Source organism: Zonotrichia leucophrys, chromosome Z (assembly GCF_028769735.1).
Source record: "Zonotrichia leucophrys gambelii isolate GWCS_2022_RI chromosome Z, RI_Zleu_2.0, whole genome shotgun sequence".
Lineage (NCBI taxonomy): Eukaryota > Metazoa > Chordata > Aves > Passeriformes > Passerellidae > Zonotrichia > Zonotrichia leucophrys.
Window position 1 is genome coordinate 320,876 of NC_088200.1, and position 21,491 is coordinate 342,366.

The window sequence follows — 21,491 nt, forward strand, 5'->3', positions numbered from 1 at the left end:
GGCATAATTTTTCACTTTTAAAAAGTTTGAGTGTTAAGGGCCTAGTGCATTTCATGAGATCAAAAAAAATACCAGTTCAAGATGTTTAATGTTTCTTTTAAAAATATTTAAAGTATAAATATGTCAGAGGTTCATTTAGTGAAAGGTAAAAACCTTTGTGTTGTTCTAGAGCAGCTGCTTTGAAAGCAAGTCCTCCTGTGAGTCCTTGCTGCAGGCTGCTAATTGGGAATTCAGACCCTTGTTACTGGACTGGGTTGTCACACATCCACCGGGGACATGGCTTTTAGTGATTCTCTTTTGCCTAGTAAGTTTTGAAGTACTGCTGGAAAGTAATGGATCCGTGTGGGCCCTGACCTGAGGATAATGAGGATTTGAAATTAACCAACCTGCCTTGTTCTTATGCCAGTGTCCTGTTCTTTTGCCCTGGCACTGGCAAAATCCTACACAGACAATCATTGTTCCTTTGTTTTATGGTAGTTTGTGCATGTCAGAAAGTGCGGTACTTGTTGAAATAAAACCTTAATTTTTTAATGAATCAGTTTGGTTTTTGTATCCCCAAAGGGAAGGAAAAGAAGTTCTGTCAGATTTTCTTTAGGAATTTTCTGTTGAAATTCACAGTAAGTGTTCAGTTTGGATGCAGAGGGGCAGCACTGTGGTTTGAGCCTGTTTGTTAATGGCGTGCTTTTGGCATTGGGCTGGGTGTCTGGACTCCTGGTCCCATGCACTGTCACTGATGTGTGGGTACCTTTGATCCCTATGCACCACTCCTGGTGTCTGTGTTCCAACTTGCTCATTCCAGTTTTGTGTGCTCTTTGCGTCTGGTTTGTCCCCTTGGAAGAGCAGCATCGTTATAGTGTCCCTCTAAGACAAACTGGTGCCTTGATGAAATTCTGCCTGGTGTTTTTTTCTGCTGAGTGTGCCATTCCAGCCAAGGAAAACATGAATATAGTTCCTTTTCTTTAGAGGTCTGAAATAGGACCTAAATCACTATTGTAAAACATTTACTATTTTTCTGTTGTATCAGCTTTTGAAGGACTCTGCAGTTCTTTTAATACTTACTAGTGTTTGCTTCATCTTATGATTCCTTCTGTGTGAGAATCCTTGCTTGGCCAGGAGTGCTCTGGAGGACCAGGTATGCCCTGTGAACTGACCAATGCATTTCAGCCAGGAGTGTCTTTATGATCCAAATTGCATAGCCTTCTTTTGTGCAAAAGCCTTTAGGTTTAGTTGCTCTAATTTTGCGATCTGTGGAGAAAATAATGGGGTTTTTACAAATACATTGCATCCTGCAGCGAGGGTTGAGAACTCTGTGGGTAAGGAAAGGCACAGTTTGATTTCTCTTGGATTTGGTGAGGAGTGTGGTGAAGCTGAAAGGAGGTTTTAATGCTTGAGCCAGATGAGTTGTAACCAAGTGACCTTTTAAGTTTGTTTTCTGTGCTGAACTTGCAGAGGAGAGTGGAGATTTGGGTCATAGCCCTGGTGCATGGTTTTGTTTGCATTGCACAACTGAGATTTTATCACACACTGTTGGCAAAATTGCCACTGACAATTTCAAGATTAGTAAGATATTGCAGGAATTACAGGGAGGCTTTCCACATTCTGTTGCTATGGCCTTTAGAAAGTCACTGTGATCAGAGATGGAGCTGTTTCCTTGGGGTGCTCTCAGCTGCCTTTTCTGGGAGTGATGGTGACAGCCCACCAGACAGGGCACCCCACCTGGATTCTCCCTCTTGGGCTGCCCAGCATTGTTGGATGTTAGGGAGGTGCTGATCCAGAACAGGATAAGCCAATTTGGGAATACTCTCTGCAGGAGGGTGATGTGGAATAGCTTCCTGAAGCACTTTTTTTCACTCAGCTATAAGTGGATTGGTTCAATCCACCAAATCAAAGTCAGAATGAGTTCAACTCTTCTGCCACTGAACCTGGTTTCAGTTGCTGGGAGATTTAGGAGAAGCCTAACATGGTTCCTAGGCTTGCTGTGGCCAACACTGGCCCTTAAGCAGGTGACACACAGTGGGTTTGGCTTTGGAACTGCAGATCCTGCTTGGTTTATCCCCCACAAATGGGGAGAATTCTGAGCGGTGTGTGTTTGGGTGATGGTGGGTGTGTAGCACACAGGGCTCTGTGTGTGTTTTCATTCAGGAAACCAGAAGTGCCACAGTTAAAACATTGAATTAAAGATTTGTTGTCTTTTCCATTTGTATTTGTTTTGCCATCAAAACACTGACTTAAAGATCTGTTATCTTTTAGTATGTGATGTTTTGCAAACTTTGAGATATAATGAAACTAGAGGTGCTCAGTGGATGAAACTGGATTCACAGAGTCTCTATGTGCAGGTAACATTCCAGTGGGATCTGGTTTCTCTCCTCGCAGTTAGTGGAAATTTACCTCTCTGGCGCCTATCGTGGGTTGGAATCAAAAATGTGTCTACAGAGAGAGAAGGGAAAAAAGCAGCCAAACTGAGCCCGGCCGACACTCCCCCACCGTGACTCAGGTGAAGCTCTCTCCGGGTGAAACCCAAGCTCGCTGGCCTTTCCCCTCGTTGCCTTGGCGATGGTCATTTATTGCCGCCATTGCTGAACTTCCGCGTGTGCGGGCGGAGGCGGCGGGCGAGCGGCGGTGCTGCCGGGGCTCTCGGCGCGGGGGTCGGCGGTAAGTGCAGCCCTCGGTGCCTCTGGGGCGGAGGCCGTGCTGTGCCTGCGGGGGGACAGCCTGGCGTTCCTCTCGGGCTGGGCGGCTCGCAACCGAGGGGGCGCTTTTATATACCTTTGGAAAAACACGTTAAATGTTTAATCTTCCTGGGCTGCGTGACAGCTGTTCAAATATTGGTTTGCATTGATCCAGCCGTTGTGCCTTTCACACTTGTCTGTTCATTTAAACGAGTCAACTTTCTAATTTTATACCCCCATCGATTGTTATTTTCAGGCTGTTCTCTTAATGCCTACGCTACATGTGTCACGGGATTGTTTGTCCTGTTGGAAGTTGACATCTGCAGCTTTCCTTCTTACACCAGGCTGGATTGCTGTGGCTTTCTTTTCTGTGCATTCAGAACATAGAGATGTGTATTGCAAAGCTTGTTCAGGTTGGTTTGACAGCACTTCTGTGTCGGTGAAGCTGGTGCTGGCTGAGCTGCATCTCCTGGATCACCCTTTGAACCTACAGCATTTCACCCTGCCTGTCGGGGAGAAAGCAGCTCGGGACACTGTGTTTGGCCCTCGTTCTTTCTCTCTGCTGTCACAGCTCTTCTCTAAACTCCCCAGCTCCAGGGTATTTTACTAATCCAGGGGGAGAACTTAAATTTTCTTTATGTCATTACTTTAATGTGTCTTTGAAATTACTTGGTTTTCCAAAAGAACTAACAAAATGTTAATAATAGAGATAAATATACATACAACAGGCTGCTAAATCTGGAAATACATCTGTTTTCCTTCATCTTTTCTGAGGTGAATTGAGGTTTGTTCACTGTTGATGAAGTCTGGGTTTTGATCTGTAGCAGGCTTCCAGCTCCACAGCTTGGTTCCACCTAAATAAGCGGAGTCCTCTGAAATGGCACTGTGACCTGCAGCTAAGAGAACACAAACTGTGTAGAGGTTCTCCTTCAGCAGAGAGAACTCTGTAACCTTTGACATGTTTTGGGAAGACAGGAATATGTAAACTTCATGTTAATGATTGGACAAAGCTGAAGTCGGTGTGGACGTGCGGCGCAGTGGAGCTCAGCACTAATGGGTAACCAGGCCCTGGAGGGCAGGCTGCGGCAGCTGGGGAGGCCGTGTCTGGGGGCAGGGACAGCTGCTGGAATGTCCACAGGGAGCTGCCAAAATGCTGCCAGCCCCACCACCATCCCCACCTGCACACAGAGCCTCTGTGGATTGAGTCACAGTGCTCAGGACAGCCCTTGTTGGAATCCCCGCTTGTGTTGTGCACTGTGGGCGCCAAACCTGAGCGAGGCAGGAATGGAACTGCAGCATCAGCTCGGGGCTGGCCTGGGGAAGCAGGAGCCACCCGGGGTAGGGAGAGGCAGCACCTGGAGCCCCTTCCCGGCTCAGTATGCTCCAGGCAAGGCTGAAATAGGATGGATAGAAAAATGTCTCTGTGGGGTGAGCTGAACTTCTCTTTCAAACTGTGCTTCAAAAAGCAGCTTAGGATACGTGCTTTACAAAACACAGGGAATTCAGTGGAACACAAAAATTGCAGTCGGGTGTTCGCTTCCTGCACAGGTGAATATAGTTTAGTACAATTTCTTTCTGCTGTGTAGTTTCAACACTGGGCAGAACCAAAGGTTCTCCCTTGGCAAATGGCAACTCAAGTGGCAAGTGGCTTCTGAAGACTTGTCTCCCCTTTACTGTTCCCAGGTTGCCGTTTCCTGCATCCTGATCTCTGTGATGTTGCAAGGAGGAGAATTTGGCTGCTTATGGAAGGATGGGGTGGGATGATAAGCAGATGAGGGTGGGTGCTGGCCTCTTGGGTGCAGGAGAAGGCAAGGAGTATCCCAAGATCGTGCCCTGTAGTGTGCAGTTGCCTCCACTGCTTGCTGACTCAAAGGGGATCAGATAGTCTTGCCAGAAGATGGGAGTTTGTGTTGAGAAATTTCACTTTAATAATTTGTTAGGTGATTGATCAGTGATGGAAGTCTCAGTCAGGGTACTTAACTGCCAGTAAATTGTGCTCTGCAGTTTTTGTGTGGATTGGGTTGTGGTCTGGACCGTGAGTCTGTGTGTGTGTGCGGCAGTGTCGGTTCATGTGGGACCTGAAGCTGTTCAGCTGAGGGAACTCACAGTTGCACCATTGCTTCTGGCATCTCTTTCCTTTTGAAGATACGGCTGGGCTAATTAAGCAAGTGCTTTTTTAGAGTGCAGCAGGGTGTCTGTGGTCGGTCACCCAGGGTGCTGGAGGAAGCCCTCATTTCCCTCCGTGTGGCTCCTCCCCAGGGAGCCTTGCTCCTGCCGTGTGTGTGCCTGCTTCCCTGACTCGAGTCCCTCAGAGCTCTGCTGTGTCTCTGATCAGCCCTGTTACCCTGCTTTGCTGCCTCTTGTTTGCTTACTTGAAAATTAGGACTCCAGCTGTATGCTTGTTATCCTTCAGCCTCGCTGTCTGCCATGTCACATCCCCACGTCTTCTTAATCCTCCCACTCTGTCTCCTTATCCCATTCTCTGCTTGTGCTGGGAATCCCTTTATTATTTGGGGTTTGGATCCTGGGTCTTCTCACACAGAATTTTTCTGTGGTTAGTGATCCTGTCATTGTGCCCTGGGTTTATAACAAAAACCAACCCAAATCCCCATTTTCTTGTAGAGTCTTTTCAGAGAGAGCTGGGTGGGAATTATCTTGATGACAATTTGCAAGTTCATTGCCTTTTGTATATTAAAACTGCTCTAGAAAACCGGGCACATGGTACTTAGGAAATGTCCACTAATGTGAGTCCATTGGATTGTTCTTTTTCACATGCTGTTTTGTCACCTCTCAGGTAAGCTTTGGGCTCTTTTGGGGAAAAATCCTGTTCCCTAATTAGAAAGTACCTTGTGGTGTTAAGTGCTGCTGGGGAGAATACCAAACGCCAGGTTTCCAGGAAGGATTTTTGTCGCAAGTGTTGTTTTGCTGCAGCCCAGCTCCTCAGGCAGGACATGTGCCAGGGTGGAACTTGCCCTGCAGACGGGTTCAATGGGACTGTTGTTTTCTGATCCTCTGTCTGTGCCTCCTTCCAGAGGGGTGAGTTGGGCTGCCCAGGTATGGCTTTACTCTGGGGCTGCTCCTGACCTTCCTCACAGTTGGAAAAATCCGTGCCAAGACAGCTGACACAAAGCTGTGTCTGGCTATCAGCTGCCTAAAGCAAACAGACCGGGAGAAACCTGTGGGAAAGTGTCATTGTTTTCCGAACAGGCTTCAAGGAACAGAGTCTCAAGTTACTGTAATTGAATCCAGTATCTTGCAGCTCTGGGAGGCTTATCAGAGGAGAGAAGGTATCACTGATACGGGGGACTGCAGAACCTGTTTCTGTAGAAGACTTTCCAGGTTTCGTTTTGGTGGCCTCTTCCTGTTGCTGAAATGCAGTGCAAGAAACCAAGGTGGGGAAAGGCCATTTTTACTGATGTTCCTCAGGCGCTTCATGCAGTGAAGTGATAAACCGAGCATCAGGCTGATGCTCCAGTGATGTGCATCTGCAGGACTTGCCATCTGTCAGTGAATGCTGATTTTGAGCTCTCCACGTACACCAAGGTGGTGAGACGGGCTTAAAAAATTCATTTGAAGTATTTCTTTTTAACTGTGCGTCCTCGATTTTTTTACACTGCAGACATCTCTCATTACTAAAATGTTATGAATAATTTCCCTTGTGTTTGAAGAGTTTCAGTGTCAATGCAGAATGAATTTGTGGTATATGGATCACTCAGGATGTGAAATAGCTCTGTTCAGCAAATACTCTTCTGCTTTTATTGCTATTATTGTTACAGTATTATTGCTATGATGTTATTACTGTTATCTACTTCTGCTCTGCCTTTATTGAACTCTTAACAGCTCTGACTGGAGTCGATACTCCTCACTCAGATAAGCCTTCCAAGAGGTGGTTCTTTTCCAAATCCTCCCTAGGACAGACTCCTGCTATCTGCTAACCTTTTGCCAGCTGCTGATCTGCCAAATGGCATAGAGAATAAACATTAAACCCATTTCTTTTCTGTTGCAGGAGGAGTCTCGAATCCTCAGGGTGAAGGTGGTTTCTGGCATCGATCTGGCCAAGAAGGACATCTTTGGAGCCAGGTGGGTGTTGTGCAGCGCCTGTGATCCTTGGAACATGAGCGGCTGGGCAGGGCCAGGGCCCTGCAGGTGCTGGGCGTGCGCTGGCACTGCTGTCGTGCAGCTCTGGCTGCTCCTGCCCGCTCCCTCCCTCCGCTCTGCCAGCCCGGGGAGCAGCTCAGGGCCCAGGCTTGCAGAACCCAGCCAGGTGATAGCTGGGGGACAAGCTGCTTCTGAAGCTAAAATGAACCCAAACCCAGTAATTTTCTTCTTTTGAAGGTTAATTCAGGCTTGACGGTCCTGCTCTCTTAAGCCTAAGCATGACAAAGTGCTCTACTGCAAATGGTCCAATCTACTTAGAAGGGTTTTATCTGTTGGAAATTAGTGGTAGCCAATTTTAGCTTTTATTGAAATGACTAATTTCTTAATGTATGAATGAGCCTCCCTGTGGGTTTTCCTGTATTTATTTAATGATGCTTACAAATTGTTCATTAGCTTGTGTATCTAGCTTAAAACTACATGAAAGCAGCAATTAAAAGTTTAATCAACTTTAGTATTTTGGGTGAAATTTGCAACAAGCGTTCCTTTGGTAGCTGTGTGCAGAATATGGTATGCCAAAGCTTTTTTATTTTCTTTCTCCAAATGTGTTGTTTTGAAGAACAGTTTTTGATGCTGACCTAAGCAACATAACTTTTATCTTTCAAAATGCATGAAGTTAAATCCAAAGTGTAATTAGTACTGAATCCTGTTGATGCAGCCGTTAACATATTTTAAGGAAATTGGTCTCAAGATCAGTAGGATTTCCATAAAAACAGAGTTAAAAACATATTCCCTACATGTGTTTTTACATTTGTTTGAATCTTTCAAATGAGTTAATGTACAGTGATTTGAAAACACGTTGGCATTGCAGAGCTGGTGGAGCTGTGCAGGGCTTCAGACTGGAGCAGAACAGTTACCGTGTTCCTGCCTGCCTGTGAAGGATTGGCTACAAGGTGTACATTGTGTTTTGCATCTCAGTGGGCTGTTCTGCCCGCTTTTAATCAACTTTACCATTATAAAACACTGCCTGTGGGCTTGCAGGGCCTGAAAGCCATTTCCTTCTTGATTACATCTAGGGAAAGTCTCTGACAGTGTAGAGCACTGGAGAAACTTGTACTTTTCTTCTGAGGATTGTAACAGTAATGAAATCTCAATGCTCTTGAGTTTGATTTTTTTGGGCTTCTTTTTGACTTAGGAAATCATTTTAATAGCAAGTAAGGATACCTTGGGACACTCAGGGGAAACCAGCTTGCTCTGTATACTCCTTTTGTGAGCAAGGCTGCTTGAAATGTGGCTGAATTCTTTAATTCATGTGTGTTCTGTCACTGTGGTTCGTGATGGGAGGAGAGCACATGTGGCCGTGGCTTTGCAGGTGACAGAGATGGCAGATGTTTACCCTGTACTTATTCTTTTAAGTCTGCTATCACTTTTCTAGTCGGCTTTGAGTTATGGTATGTCTGGTTTTAACTATTGGAAAACTGGATCTGGAGCTCTCTCCTCCAGCACGTGTGCTGCCTTGGAACTGGATTGGCTGAGAGCCTGTTCCCGTTCTGGTACCGATGGTTCCCCTGACAAGCAGAGACAAATCCACTGAAGGGAGGTGCTATCATAAATGAATCAAACTATTAAAAACCATTATCTGGCTCCTGAATGCCTCTTCAGCACTTGCACGTGTGCCAGAGGGAGAGTGCCGTGTGCGTCCTGGCCGAGGGAGGTCCTGGAGGTAGAACAGATCTGGGACTGAATTCCCGGAGCCTCTTGACTAGAGGGCAGCTGCTCAAGTAGGGGAGAGTTCATACTCTGTTGTTGCTTTTTCCTTTTCCTAGCGCTTTGCGGTGGAAGTTTTTCCAGTGCAGTGGAAAGGAAATGTTATTAACACTGGGAAGGGAAAGAGCCGCAAGCACACGTGGCTTTCCCTGGGGAAGGAAGTGTGCTCCCATAAAAGCTGTGGGGTGCAGGGAGCAGCCGGGGGCAGATGGGTGCAGTCACTGCTGGCTGCAGAGCAGAAACATGCTGGATAGTCGATAGTTGTGTTTGTGAACCGGTAATGTTGGTGCTCCTGCAGGTGTGTAAAATGAATATCGGGCTGCCCGGTGGGCACAGGGTGTCAGAGCACCCTTGACATCGCTGCGGGCCGGCCCGGGGCTGTGCCCGGCAGCAGAGGGCGCCAGAGAGTTTCCGCTGCCAACCCGTACCTGATGGCTGCCCACCAAAGTAGGCTTTCAGGTTTTCCACCAAAATCAGCAGCTTTTTACCCATTCCTACATGTTATGGTCTTTAGGATGCGCTGGGTATATATTTCAGGAGCTTTAAATGGAGAAATGCTGCTTTTTCGAGGATGTGGTCTTGCTACTTAATAAGAGGACTTGGTAATAATTCCTGACAGTTATAATGTCATAGTGAAAAATAATTCTCATCAGATAGTTGCTTAATGGAAAAATTGTACAAATACAGAAACATCAAATGTTTCTTGTGGCTTGAAGAAAGGAAGCTTCTGGATTCAGCTCCTCAGCTTTCCCACCTGCCTGCTGTCTACTGTGAGCTGTGAGATTACCTGAATCTGATATCTTTAAAAGAAAAAAGGGGCATGTCAATAAAATCATCTAAGGAAAATATTTTGGTCTGAAATATTTAAGGCAGAACTACTGTGCTGAGCTTTTCCCTTCCAGAATTCAGGTGTCATGGAGTTCTCTCTCTCCTTCCCCACCCCCGCTGGATTTTGGAACTTGTTAAGGTATTTTGGGAGTGTGAAATGGCATAGGAAGATCTATGCATACATCAGCCCCTCAGCTCCAGGGGCTGATGTATGCATATTCTGTTAGAGCATTCATTTAACCTTTGCAAAAAAAAAATTACCTCAGGGAGGAAAAAACCCCATATTTACACTTCCATCTGTTTTGGAAGATTAAAATATTCTTTATGCTCTGGGAGACTTCCAAGAGAGCAGGAATACAAAAGGAATCCATCTCGTTACTCCTTATTAGAACATAACATGGTAAAGGAAGGTGGAGACACTGGAGGTGGGGTTTGAGGTATCATTTTTAACTCCTTTTTTCACCCACAGGCACTTTTTCGCAGTTGTCTGTGATGTGAGTCATTATCTCTAGCAGCTCTTTGCTAAAGCCTTGCTGCATTTCTTGTAGAGTCAGAAGTGTGAGCCTTTCTTTGCAAAATAAAACACTAGAAGGGAAATGGGAGGTCTGTAAAATGACTCTGGGATTTGGTATGGAAGAATGAGATTTTGGGATGCTTAAGCACAATGGATTGCAAGTTTGACTTTTCGGTGAAGGATAAGGTAAGGTTTTGTTTTCTTTTCAGAAGCTGATATTCCTTTATCCTTGTGTATTGGACACTTTGTGTCACAGGACATGAGACTTGTATGGCAGTGAGGTCAAAATCTTCCTTCTGTTTGAGAAAAACTCTTAATGGCTGTTACTCAGTACAGGCAGAAAGATGAAACCCAGAAGGCTCGTGCTAAAATAAAAGCAGGGAGCAAACACAGCCAGTGTGCTCTGGAGTATTCCTTGCTGTTAATTGCTCTGTATTATTATTGTACTTCTCCTTACTGTGCAGGATGGGGAAGGTCACCGGGGGAATGGTTATTGGAATAAAATGACAGTGACTGTAAGAGGCTCTGCCTTAGAACATTGTTTTTACTGCTCTCCATAAAGCTTGGTTAGAAGTGTCTCATTAGAATTCTAATCTTCTTTGAAGATGCATGTTTTAGGAATTTGTTTCCCTCATCTCTTTGGATCTAAAAGTGACTAAGCAAAACATTGGAATTTAAATAAATTTGGAATTTTTAAAGCTAAGTGCATGCACAGCCAGAGTTTCCTCTAAGTATGATAGTATGATTACCTTTTGTCAAGCATAACCTGCTTTTCAGCCCCGATGTTAACTGCTATCCAAGGGCTCCCATAATTTTGTGGAGACTCCTTGAGATGAGTGTTTTTGAAGACAGTGTATGTCACTGATCTGAGTTTGTGAGAGTTTGGTGTTCTTGAAGGCATGTTGTGTGTAAAAGCACATTTCCCCTGTACAGCCCCCAGTCTGCAGGTTTACCAGAGTGTCCCTGTGCAGCAGGTCGGTCCCTGCAGTGCTGAGTGCTGGGCACCTCTGCCCCCAAACCTGCCCACAGGTGGAGGGACCCCCAAAGCAGGCAAGCCCAGAGCCCTCAGCCATCCAGTCCTGTGGGGAGGAGGTGGCTGAGGCCTTCCCTGTTCTTGGCAGAAATCTGAAGGTGCTCGTTTTGGGGATCTTTGAAACATTCAACTTCTCTGACTTAGGAGTACGAGGAGGCACATGCCTTAAGGGCTCAGTAAGGGGGGTGTTCTGTGTGTACCTGCACTGAGGAGAGTGCAGCTGGGCTGCATGGAGTGAGGATTAACTGAGAGCCAAACAGTGGTCTCCTCAAGACCAGGGAAAGGATCTGATTGGGATGTGGCTTTGAGAAAGAGGCTTCTCTGCCTTCATGTTGGAGTGTGCTGCTGTTTCTGCAGCCAGAATTACAGGAGCTGCTGATGAATTCTTTCAGATATGTGAGGCAGAAAAGGGGTAGCATAAAGGGAATGGTTCTGTGTTTCTTACAGAAGCAAAATTATCTTGTGCAAGACTGTTCCAAAGGAAACTAGTCGGGCTATTTTGAAATGCAAAGTTTGCCTGCATGTGACAAGCCTGGCGTCCATGCACTTGCATAACAAGTGTTACTAAATTTTATATGTGGGGAGGCGGTTTCAGCTTTTAAAATAAAAATAGAGCCATGTAGGCCTTGGTAGTTCTATTGTTCTTTTACATGTGCCTGTGCTCTCCACCCCCTTCTTTTAGAGCTTAAAATAAGTAAATAATACATCATGTCACTGGCAGAAGCTAGTTTGAGACTTGCTTTCAAAACTGTTTCAAAAGTATAGAGCAAATGCGATTCCAGACTCAAGTGAACAAATGGGACGCTGTTCATTGGCCCCAGTTTCACACTGCTCTAAAGTAATGTGATTTTTAAAGGAGGCTGATCTTCCTCGAGATTTTTTGCTGGAGTTTTGAAGTCATCAGTGCTTTTATTGCCCTCCAGAAGAAGAGCTGGAAGCGTGCCTTTTCATGCTGAGATTCAAATGAAAGGTGATAATTATATGTGTACAGTTGCATTGAGCTTTAAGAAAATGCCAAATACTGCAAGTTGACAAAACCATGGCAAATACCTCATTCTGGATGTCTGAGGGATTCCTGAGGTCAGGAAAAGGAGCCTCAGATTGTTTTGATGGCTGTTCTGCAAAAGTCTCTTTGTACTAAGTTGTGATTATGATTAATATAACTTTGATTATTAGCATCATTTTCTTAGGATTCCCTTTTATTCTGTAGAGAACTCTTATCAGCTTCAAGGTTCTCCTGATCTTGGCAGGTGCTGATGTTCTCTTCAGGTTTTGGCCAATGATATTTGGATAGATGAGATTTGGTGCTTTCAATAATTTTCGATTTTGTAGGGAGGAGCATTTAAGATAGGTGTCCACAAATCAACTCACCTTCATCTCTAGCAAGCTCAGGTGTGCCCCTGGGGGGCAGAGCAGGTGGCTGCAGTGCAGGGCTGTGTGAGACACTTCCACTTGGGGCAGTGTCAGCTGGCCTTGCCCTCCAGATCGTTTTGAGTAAACAAATGCATGTAAGTAAACAGTCTCAAATATCCAGTCCTTTGGGTAAACTCCAGCTTCACCTTCAGCACCAAGAGCTTGGCTGCTCAGCTCAGTCTGACTCACTCTGTCCTGCTTTTAGACCAGGCAGAGTCTGTTCAGTAAAGGCAAAATTTCCTTGCTGAAATTTGTAATAAACTTGATCATTCTCTAGTTTTTTTCAATAGAAAAAGATTTTAAAAATAATCTTTGCCAGTGTGCCACAGTTTTCATTTTCTGTAGGCAGAAGATTCTTCCAGGGTATTTTAGCACTAAAAAATTGTAGTATTTCTAAGGGTTCCTGAAAAGAGCATTGTCTAGGTATGGATTGATAACCCAAATCTGGGAGGATACCTGTAAATATTAGTACGGTACATTAGGCAATTCAAAGCAGCACCAGCATTTCTTTATAATCACAATGATGCTTTGCTTTCTTCTAAACATTGCTGCTTAATGCTCAACCTAATTGCAGATTAGGTAGATGCATTTGTGTGCATCTACTGATTGGAATAATCAATGCCACAAGATGTCTTGTTTGTTCTTGTTGCCACCTTTGTGGCATTTTGTATTCAATAGATGGAACATCCAGTATCATGAACATGCAAGCGCTGCTTGTTCTGTGGTGACACTGTCACAAAATAGTTCCTTAAATTCAAAAGGTATCAGCATTTCAATGACTTGGTTGGTAAATCTGAGTGTCTGGTGGTATTGTCAGTGGCTCTCATTGATGCTTTCAAGAAACCTTGGGTCACCATCCAGCAGAGTGTGCTGCAGCCTTGAGAGGGAAGCACCAGAGCAGGACAGGGTCCTGGTTTTACTCAGGCACCCATTTCCCCCCTTCAGGCAGAGGCTCTGCTCTGGTTCCACCTCCTGACATTGTACCTGTGTGAGGTTCATCTGTTCCTGCAGGATGCTCTTTCTCCCAGCTTGGAGCACAGAACCATGGAATGGTTTGTGTTGGAAGGGGCCTTATGGGCCATCCAGTTCCACCCTCTGCTGTGGGCAGGAGCAGCTTCTACTACAGCAGGTTACTCTCTGCCCTGTCCGAATCACTGCTGTCACTGTGCAGCTTGGTTTTATGGTTCAAAACAATTATAACCACTGCTTCCAAATACTTCCTGTTGCACTTGTGTCAGCCTCCGGGGGTTAGCTGCAGCCAGTCTCTCCCAGGCTCCCATTTTCCCTGCCTGGTTTTAATGGAGTGCCACGGGCATGCTTGTGGGCAGGACTGTGTGGGAGCAGGGACAGAGCTGCAGGGAATGATCTCTGCTGCTATGGCAGGGTTTTGCATTCAAACACTCATTTTCAATGTGTCAGTATCTTACCAGAGTTCTGAGCTTTCACTGAAGACAATTCCACTAGGAGTGTTTGGAGGTGCTGTTGTTACCCAGTTAAATGAAAATTTCCTTCTGCAATGCTCTTTGGCTGTACAATTGTAGGCCATTAAATCTGATGTCTTCTTTTACAGTGACCCGTATGTGAAACTTTCCTTGTATGTAGCAGATGAGAACAGAGAACTTGCTCTTGTGCAGACAAAAACTATCAAAAAGGTATGTACATACTCTCTGTAACTCCATGGCTTTGGAAGGTTTAAGAACACTGGAATGCAACTGTCTAATGTAATGCAGCACTAATTAAAGCCATTACACACATGTATAGCAACTGGATAATGTGCTTGTCTCCGAAGCAAAATCTGAGAACAAGTGCCTGTGCCTCAGTTAAGTTTGCACTTTGGCTCGGCTCACTGAGAGTGGGGCCTGGAAAGGTGGGACAGATTTCTGTGAGTTACCAGGCATTTACCAGAGACTCTGCTGCCTTGTCCATCAGGTTTCCTTGAACTCTGTGGTCAAGCAGCGTTCAGAATGAATGGATTATCAGTGGGCAGTAGTGCCCTCAAAACCCGTTGTTAGGCCAGGGCTTTGTTTGGTGAATTGTATGTGCTCTCTCTTGCAACAGCTGTAGCGTTTGATGAATACAAGTGCTTAAAATGTAACATTGTTTTCCTTACTGCTTCATTTTAATTTATGTTTACTGAATACATTGTGCTCCTTCAGGGAAACAGCTGAAAGTTTCTCTGCGCCCACAAGCCCGTCCCTGCTCTTCCTGTCATTGATTCACCTGCCCTTTACAGCGGTCTTTTCTTCCAAAAAGTGTTTCCTGCTCTGCCATGAGCTCCTGTATTCCCAGTTTGTAGAGAGATGCAGTATAATCAGCCCTCTTGTCCTGCATATGAGGAATCTCTTGGATCTATAGCAAGGAGTAAGATAAACAGCCAAGATTCCCCTTCTCTGCTAGAACAGAATTGTCGTGGGTGTAAAGCCAATTTTTCCTGTCAGCTCTGCCCGTAAATCTCTGCTGTGTGAGAGCATGAGGGAATGATTTGGCATGAGCACAAAAACATTGGACATATTGTCCAATTGTTTTTATACTTACCCAAGCTTGAATTGCCCAAATTACTGTTTGTAGTTCTCATCTCTTTTTTGTCAACTTATTATGTCATGTTTGAGCTCACTTCAGCTGGCAATCTGTATGCACGTTTGTTTTAGTCAGGTTGTCAAAATTAAAATCCTTGGGCTGGGAGGACATTGGAAGAATATCTTACCTATTCCAAGGAATAACCTTTTTTTTCTTATGTTTTGGTTTTTTTTTTTTATTTTTAATTTTTCTTTTTATATCACAGTATAAATCTGAGCATATTCTTGTAGCCCTAAAGTACCTTTGTGTTTAAAAAATTCGTCTGGGTTTAAATGAATCTTGAGAATGAAATGTCTTCAGATTTTATTTCTATAGGTTCTCAATGATTTGTCTTTTAATCATCAAATTCTATTTTTATTAAATGTCTATTTTTAGGATCATCTGACTCAAATATCCTCCCACATTTGGTTAACTCAATAGAGAATTTCTAGTTGGCAGTATATTTTTCAATTTCTTTTATTACATGCTTTTCTTTCTCTTCTATTTCCCTGAAAACTGTCACTTGCATGTATGTTTTTATAATCCACACCAGAAAACATAAACATTAGATGTAAATATTGTTATTTCTTTTACAGACCCTGAACCCTAAATGGAATGAAGAGTTTTACTTCAGAGTAAGTTTCTCTTTATTTGCAGTCATTATTAGAACATGCACAGCTAATCTTGTTTCCTGTTTGTTTATCAAATAGATTGTACAGCTGATCTTATTTTGTATTTGTTTATATGTTTACTCCAAAGACCTGCTTGCCCTGATGTACTTGCTGTTGTGTTTCTGAGGGGATGGAATGCTCAGCAGGAATTGGCTCCGGGTTCCTTGGAAACTGTTTCCCAACCTGCAATTATATAATTGTGAAGGGCAGTAACTTTGCTACTCGGTTGCACACAATATTTTTCCAAAGAACAATTGACTTCTAGTGCAGCTGTGGCTCCCGCAGAAGCAGGTCAGGCAGAATTTCAGGGGGTTCCAAGCATTCATCTCGCAAAGTAATCCAGCTTGAAAAGATTTTCTGAAAAAATAGATCAACTGGATCAAACTGCCAGGGAAATGCTGTAACTGAGCACAGCAAATAAAAGCTTTCATGTCAACTGCCAGGCTCTTCCCAGTTACAGTAAGGTTCTGATGCTCCAATTCAAGTAAAGATTTACATCAGACCTGTTAGTCCTGTCCTCATTACCTTGGTTTGATTGCTGCCTGAGCTAGCACCCAGACTGTTATTGGCCAGCTCCTGTACCTGCAGTGACGTGTGGATTTTCTCACAGGTAAACCCAACCAACCATCGGCTCCTGTTCGAGGTGTTTGATGAAAACAGACTGGTGAGTGCTTGTCTTAGTTGTGTTATACTAATCACAGCTGATAGAAACACAACACAGCCTAGAGGTGTCTTCAGACAGTTGTTTCAGTGAGTGTGCCAAGAAACACAAATAGAGGTGTAAAAACCGTTTGAGTCTGGGACTAAAAGGGCACTAAAGTCTCAACAGAGTAAATGTGATGGAGCCTCATTTTGGATGCAGAGACTGTGTTGTTGAGTAACATGTTTTAGCTGAAAAATAAAGTGATACCAACACCTGTGCTTCTACAAGGCAATCTCCAGGACCATTGCTGTGTGGAAGCTGTTCACATTTTTGTTGCGTCTCATAATACATTTATCCATTTAAAAAATTGTGGGATTGTGCTGGCTGCTGGCAGTTTGATCAGTTTGAGCTGCCATTGCTCTTGGGATTGGTATTTTTCTGGCTTTTGAAAGCAAGCTGCTGGCAAGCAGAGTTCAGATGGCAGAGGGCTGACCCGTCACATACAGGTTTTCAGAGCTGTTGACAAGATTTGGGCTTTTCAGTTCTCGCAGGGAACAGCTGTCCAGGCCCTGAGATGGAGCTGCGCTTCTGGTTAACCAGAGTTTCTTTTCTGGTATGTGCTGAGAAGTGTGTGCACCCTTCACGTGCGAGTGCCCTCAGGGCACTGAATATCTTTGTTGTAGCAGAGCTGATTTAGGGTGGTTGCTTCACGTTCTGGTGTATCCTGTCTGCCTGTCCTCCTGAGCTCTGCTGGCTCTCGCAGTGTAACTGTACTCGGTGCTGGCAGTGCCGCGTGTGGTGGCATTGCTGACTCCCTCTCTGGAGGCCAGCCAGGAGCAGGCAGTTCTGTGCAGGGTCTGGGACAAATCGGTACAAACGGACATGCAACACCCAACTCCGCTTTTCCCTCCCCTGTACTGCCTGGTAAATCTGGAAAAGGAGCTTTCTGTCTTGCTCTCCTGCATGCTTCTGCTGGTTTCACTGTGTGAGGGATCTTTGCCATATGTATGATTGCTTTGTAATTTGTAGTTGCTCAAAGGGAACCGCAGGTTATATTGCTGTTGGGGATTTTTAAAGGCAAAAGTTTTTTGCTTAACTGCATTATGAGCCTGGTTAAAATGGAAAGCATAACCGTGTTGTATTTATTTCTGTCCTGCCATGACAGCCCAGAGCTGTAACACACCCATGTTATGCTTGAAAGAATTTTCCTCATTTGCATGTGGTGTAGACTTAAACTTTTAACACAAAATGGAAGTGTTCTGTTGTAGTTACATTTTTCTGCGAGTGCTTTCTCCAAGTGTGCCCTGTGAATGTGATGTGGTTTAGATTTATCGCAGTGCTGAGTGTATTCGCTGCCTCCGTCAGCTGCGAGAGCTTTCCCGCTGGGGCCGCTCCTCCCTGATGGAAAAGGAGCAGCTGGGAAGGTGCTGTTTCAGGCTCTTGCTGGCATTAAAAAAAAAAAAAAAAAAGGAAAAAACAAACTCCTCACACACACTTACATTGGAGAGGGGGAACCAGGCCACGTGACTCCCACCATCCTACCCTATGTCACCGTGTGTGTAGGAGCGCTGACTGCTCCTGCCCAATCATGCCTGGAATGCCGCTTGCCACTTGGGCTATTTCTGCTATCTGTCGCTCCCAGGGCTGCAGTGCTAACCGTTTGGCAGATGGGACACTTTTTCTCGGAGTTCATGTCTTTGGTTTTTAACTTCTGGCAGTGCCTGAATTGTTGCTGTTCTCCCTCTCCTTTTCTCCTCTCTGTAAAACCATGGCCCATCGGCTGCGGTTTCATTTTGGCTCTGGGAGAAGCAACACAGCTCCCGAATCGGAGATCCTCGCCCGGGAGAGAGAAGATGACTTTTTCATGGCATTCCACACCTTGCCAAGAAGAAGCAGCCCTCACGCCTTCTCGCGGCACGGGGCGGAGGATGGCAGCAATGGAGGCTTGCACGAAGCGGGCTCCTTGAAGAGGAGCACATCCATGTTCATCCCGCAGCTGCTGAACGGCGTGGACGCGCGCCCCACCAGGAGCTCGTCCATGCAGATCTCGCTGCAGCGCAAGGCCGCCGACGGCTGCGCCGACGAGAGCGCGGCCCCGGACTCTCCGGAGGAGACGCTGCCCTGGAAATGCTCAGACTTGAGGGAGCGTCACGCATCCCCCGCTGAAAAGCGCTCTTCTCCGAGCGCTCCTCAGGTGACTGCTGAAGGTTCTTCACCCAGGCTGCTGGAAGAGTTAGGGCAGCAGACAGACGGAACTGTTTGCTGTAACCGTAGAATGTTTTGTAGCGCTAATCCCCAGAGCGAGGAGGCTCTGCCGACTGCCCAACGAGAAGAAGCAAGTGAAGCGGCTTCAGGTTTAAACATAAGCGGTGTGAGGATTCAGCATCGGGCCTCAAGTGCTGAGGTGCCTCAGGTTACTCTACTTCCCCTTGGTCCTGAGGCTCCAAATAGCGCTCCCACCTCTGAACCCCGGCGCTGGTCCTTGCAGCATGTGCCAGATCTGTCAGCAAATTCAGGGAAAAAGTTCTTTGTTCTCCAGTTACAGCAGCCACAGACCAGCAGTACGGGCACAGGAGGTGGAGGTAACTTTGGCTTTACCGGAACAAAAGGGGACAGATTGGTCAGGTACCCTCGGATACGGCTGGAAAGGAGTACTTCCTACCCCGTCCAGCCACCAGCAGAAGGAATTAGCCCCACAGGTGATGGGCTGAATTCGGAGCTGCCTGGAAACAACGGGAACAGGGCAGAAATACCTAGAAGCAATTCAGTAGAGCGGATGCCTCAAGGGCAGGGATGCTTGTTTAAAATCAGACCTGATCAAAACATGAGGCAGCAGCACTTCAGGATTCTTGTCACGCGTGGGCCAGAAGAGCAAAGTCAGGGTGTTGGTAAGGAGGGTCGTGGCACCCCGTGTCCTGCGGCAGCCGGCCCCGCAGTAAGTATGATGCTGGGTGTGCTGTGCTGTGCTGTGCTGCTGAAACTCAGATTGCCTTACAAAGGCTGCCAGGCTGCAGCCAACTGCAGCACTTCCATTGGTAGTGCTGGAACGTTCTGCCTTTCTGTGGAGCAAACCACAAATCAGCTTTATTTCTAATCTAATGTAACTTTGCTCTCAGTTAAGATTACATCCAGAGTCATATTTTCGGATCTTACTGTCACATGTTTCTTAATTCACTGTTATGTCAGCTGGAAAGATTTTTTTTAAATCAGAGCATTCAAATAGCAAATTAAATGTTCCTGTTAGTTCAGTTGGCTGGGATCTTACTGCATGAAGAACTCTTTGTACACTCTGGTTTTAAAAATCAGAATACTTTGGCACTTTCTAAATGTAATGGACACACGTGTACCTCTACACACTTCCAAAAAAGTATTGTAATGAAGTAGTTGTTAAAACTCTGGGAATCTTAGGGTGATTTCAATCAAAGTACTGACTTAGTTAAGGTACCAGGAAGTCTGAGGAAAAAAGAATCTTTTTTAGTAATTTCTTATAGTAATTTCTTATATTAATTTTTCTTTCTTCCTTCTGGAAGTGAAAAACATGTCATGCCTTTTGTATGCCACAAGTCCTGATCCAAGTGCAAGTGGCTTGGCACAACTCAGTAAACAGTCTTCTTGTTTGGATTTGCTTCAAGTTGGTGTTAGGGTGGCAGAATTAATCTTCTGGGTTTGCGTTGTTACAGCAGGTGAGGATTGATGGTTGATGTTTTTCAGCCACTTTTTCAAAGCCCAAAGTAGGAACGAAACTGAAGGGTTTGGATTAGTCATTTGCTTAAATTGCTTTGCTGTGCAATCCAACACGGCCCACTCGAGTTCCCGGCTCGGGGGTGCTGTATTTAGCAGAGCGAGCTCTGGCTCCAGCTGTGGCACGGGCTCCATGGCTCCTGCGCTCTCAGGCACTGAAATGCAGCTCAGGGACAGCTGCTCCCTGCAGCAAGGCCAGGGCTGACTCTGCAGCTTTCCCATGGAAAAGCTTGTGGATGCCGTGCTTTGCCAGCCTTCTTTCTGGGGGCTCTTGAAAGCGTAAAATAGAAAGAAATCCCTTCCTGGAACACGTTTGGTTCCAGGACACATAAGGGAGCAGAAAAATATGTCTGATTTTCCTTTCCTCTTTATTATCCCTTGCTCCTTTCCCAGATCAGCCGTTCATGCAGACCCACTACGGCCAGTTCTGTAAGTAGCTGTGGGTGTCAGACCCAGCACAGAGGCAGCAGAGGTTTGCAGAGATGTGCCCTGGGGTCTGTGCAGCAGTTCTTATTTTCCTAAAGCATCTCCCCTCAGAGTCCCTGCTTTCATCCCCCCTGTAGTAACAATTCCCATCCCAAGGACGTGCTTCAGTGTTCCCAGAGGAGAATGAGGAAATTTGTTCCTCTGCTCTTGGTTTGAGTGACCGTGAGGAATGGATTGAGGCAGCTGTGCAGCATGGCAGGCACAGAGGTGCCCAGCCCATGTGGCACTGCATCCTGCAGGGCAGACACTCTCAAAGGAAAAGAACTAACTGAAACTTAAACATTTTTGGGGTGTTTCTTATCCTTGTAGTAAATCCAGAAATACTGTGGGTAGAGGTGATGGACTGGGCAGGATGCCATGGGAAGTGTGGGGGATTGGAAGCGTTTTGGTGCGAGTTTAGTTGCATTTTTTGACCACAGAACATTACTTGTTAAGGTGCCATTTTTAATCTGTCCCACAGAGGTTTGTTTGAAAGATCTGTGATGTGAGTAAGGGAGTGCCTGAAATACTCTTGAGCTGAGGGGAGAGGTTGCCATAGTTGATAGTGTGAAAGAAAAATAATTGTGGTGTGTCCCAGTGCAAGAAGTTTGTGTGGATGTGATTGATATAGGGCCTGGGCCGGGGCTGGGAGCAGCAGCTGCTGCAGCCTGATTTATCTCAGAGCAAACATCCGAGCGGGCGTCTGCAGTCCTGCTGCTCCGAGTGGCTGTGACCTTTCGAATATCTGCTCTTTTAGACAAGTGCTTTGGGGCAGGCAGGATGTCTTTCATTACCAGACAGGGTAAAATATTAAGTAAAGGCTACGCTCATGTCAAGCTGTGAAAAATTTTATTTGGAAGCCTTGTTGCAAATTCTTTTGCCTGCTGCGATATTTTATATGCCGTGCAATAGAATGTCTGTGCACTGTGCATATCCCACATACTGCTGTTGTTTATCATTGGGAGCTGTGAGTGCAGAGCTGGATTTGTGGGAAACACTTCAAAAATGTCTTGGACAACTGCTGGAGAGAGCTGACAAAGGCATCTTTGTGAGCAAAAACCAGCGTGCCCTAACAAAGTGTTGCAGGAGTAGGACT

General features: G+C 45.5%; 2 protein-coding genes across 7 annotated transcripts in view; both read left to right on the forward strand.

Moving 5' to 3' along the window:
• Window positions 1-21,491, forward strand: part of LOC135460052 (E3 ubiquitin-protein ligase NEDD4-like) — a 62,710-nt gene that overhangs the window by 12,256 nt on the left and 28,963 nt on the right. For 5 of the 6 annotated variants that reach the window (XM_064736674.1, XM_064736673.1, XM_064736676.1 and 2 more), the window contains exons 2-5: window positions 6,676-6,749; window positions 13,890-13,971; window positions 15,472-15,510; window positions 16,157-16,210. In XM_064736674.1, the coding sequence (XP_064592744.1) occupies window positions 6,676-6,749; window positions 13,890-13,971; window positions 15,472-15,510; window positions 16,157-16,210 (249 nt within the window). Of the gene's footprint in view, window positions 1-6,675; window positions 6,750-9,904; window positions 10,060-13,889; window positions 13,972-15,471; window positions 15,511-16,156; window positions 16,211-21,491 lie in introns of those variants that run through there. The other variant, XM_064736678.1, reaches the window with a different exon arrangement.
• Window positions 16,224-19,612, forward strand: LOC135460054 (uncharacterized). The gene has a single exon (XM_064736680.1). It carries the CDS (start codon window positions 17,958-17,960, stop codon window positions 19,281-19,283), a length of 1,326 nt encoding a protein of 441 aa, XP_064592750.1. The 5' UTR covers window positions 16,224-17,957; the 3' UTR covers window positions 19,284-19,612.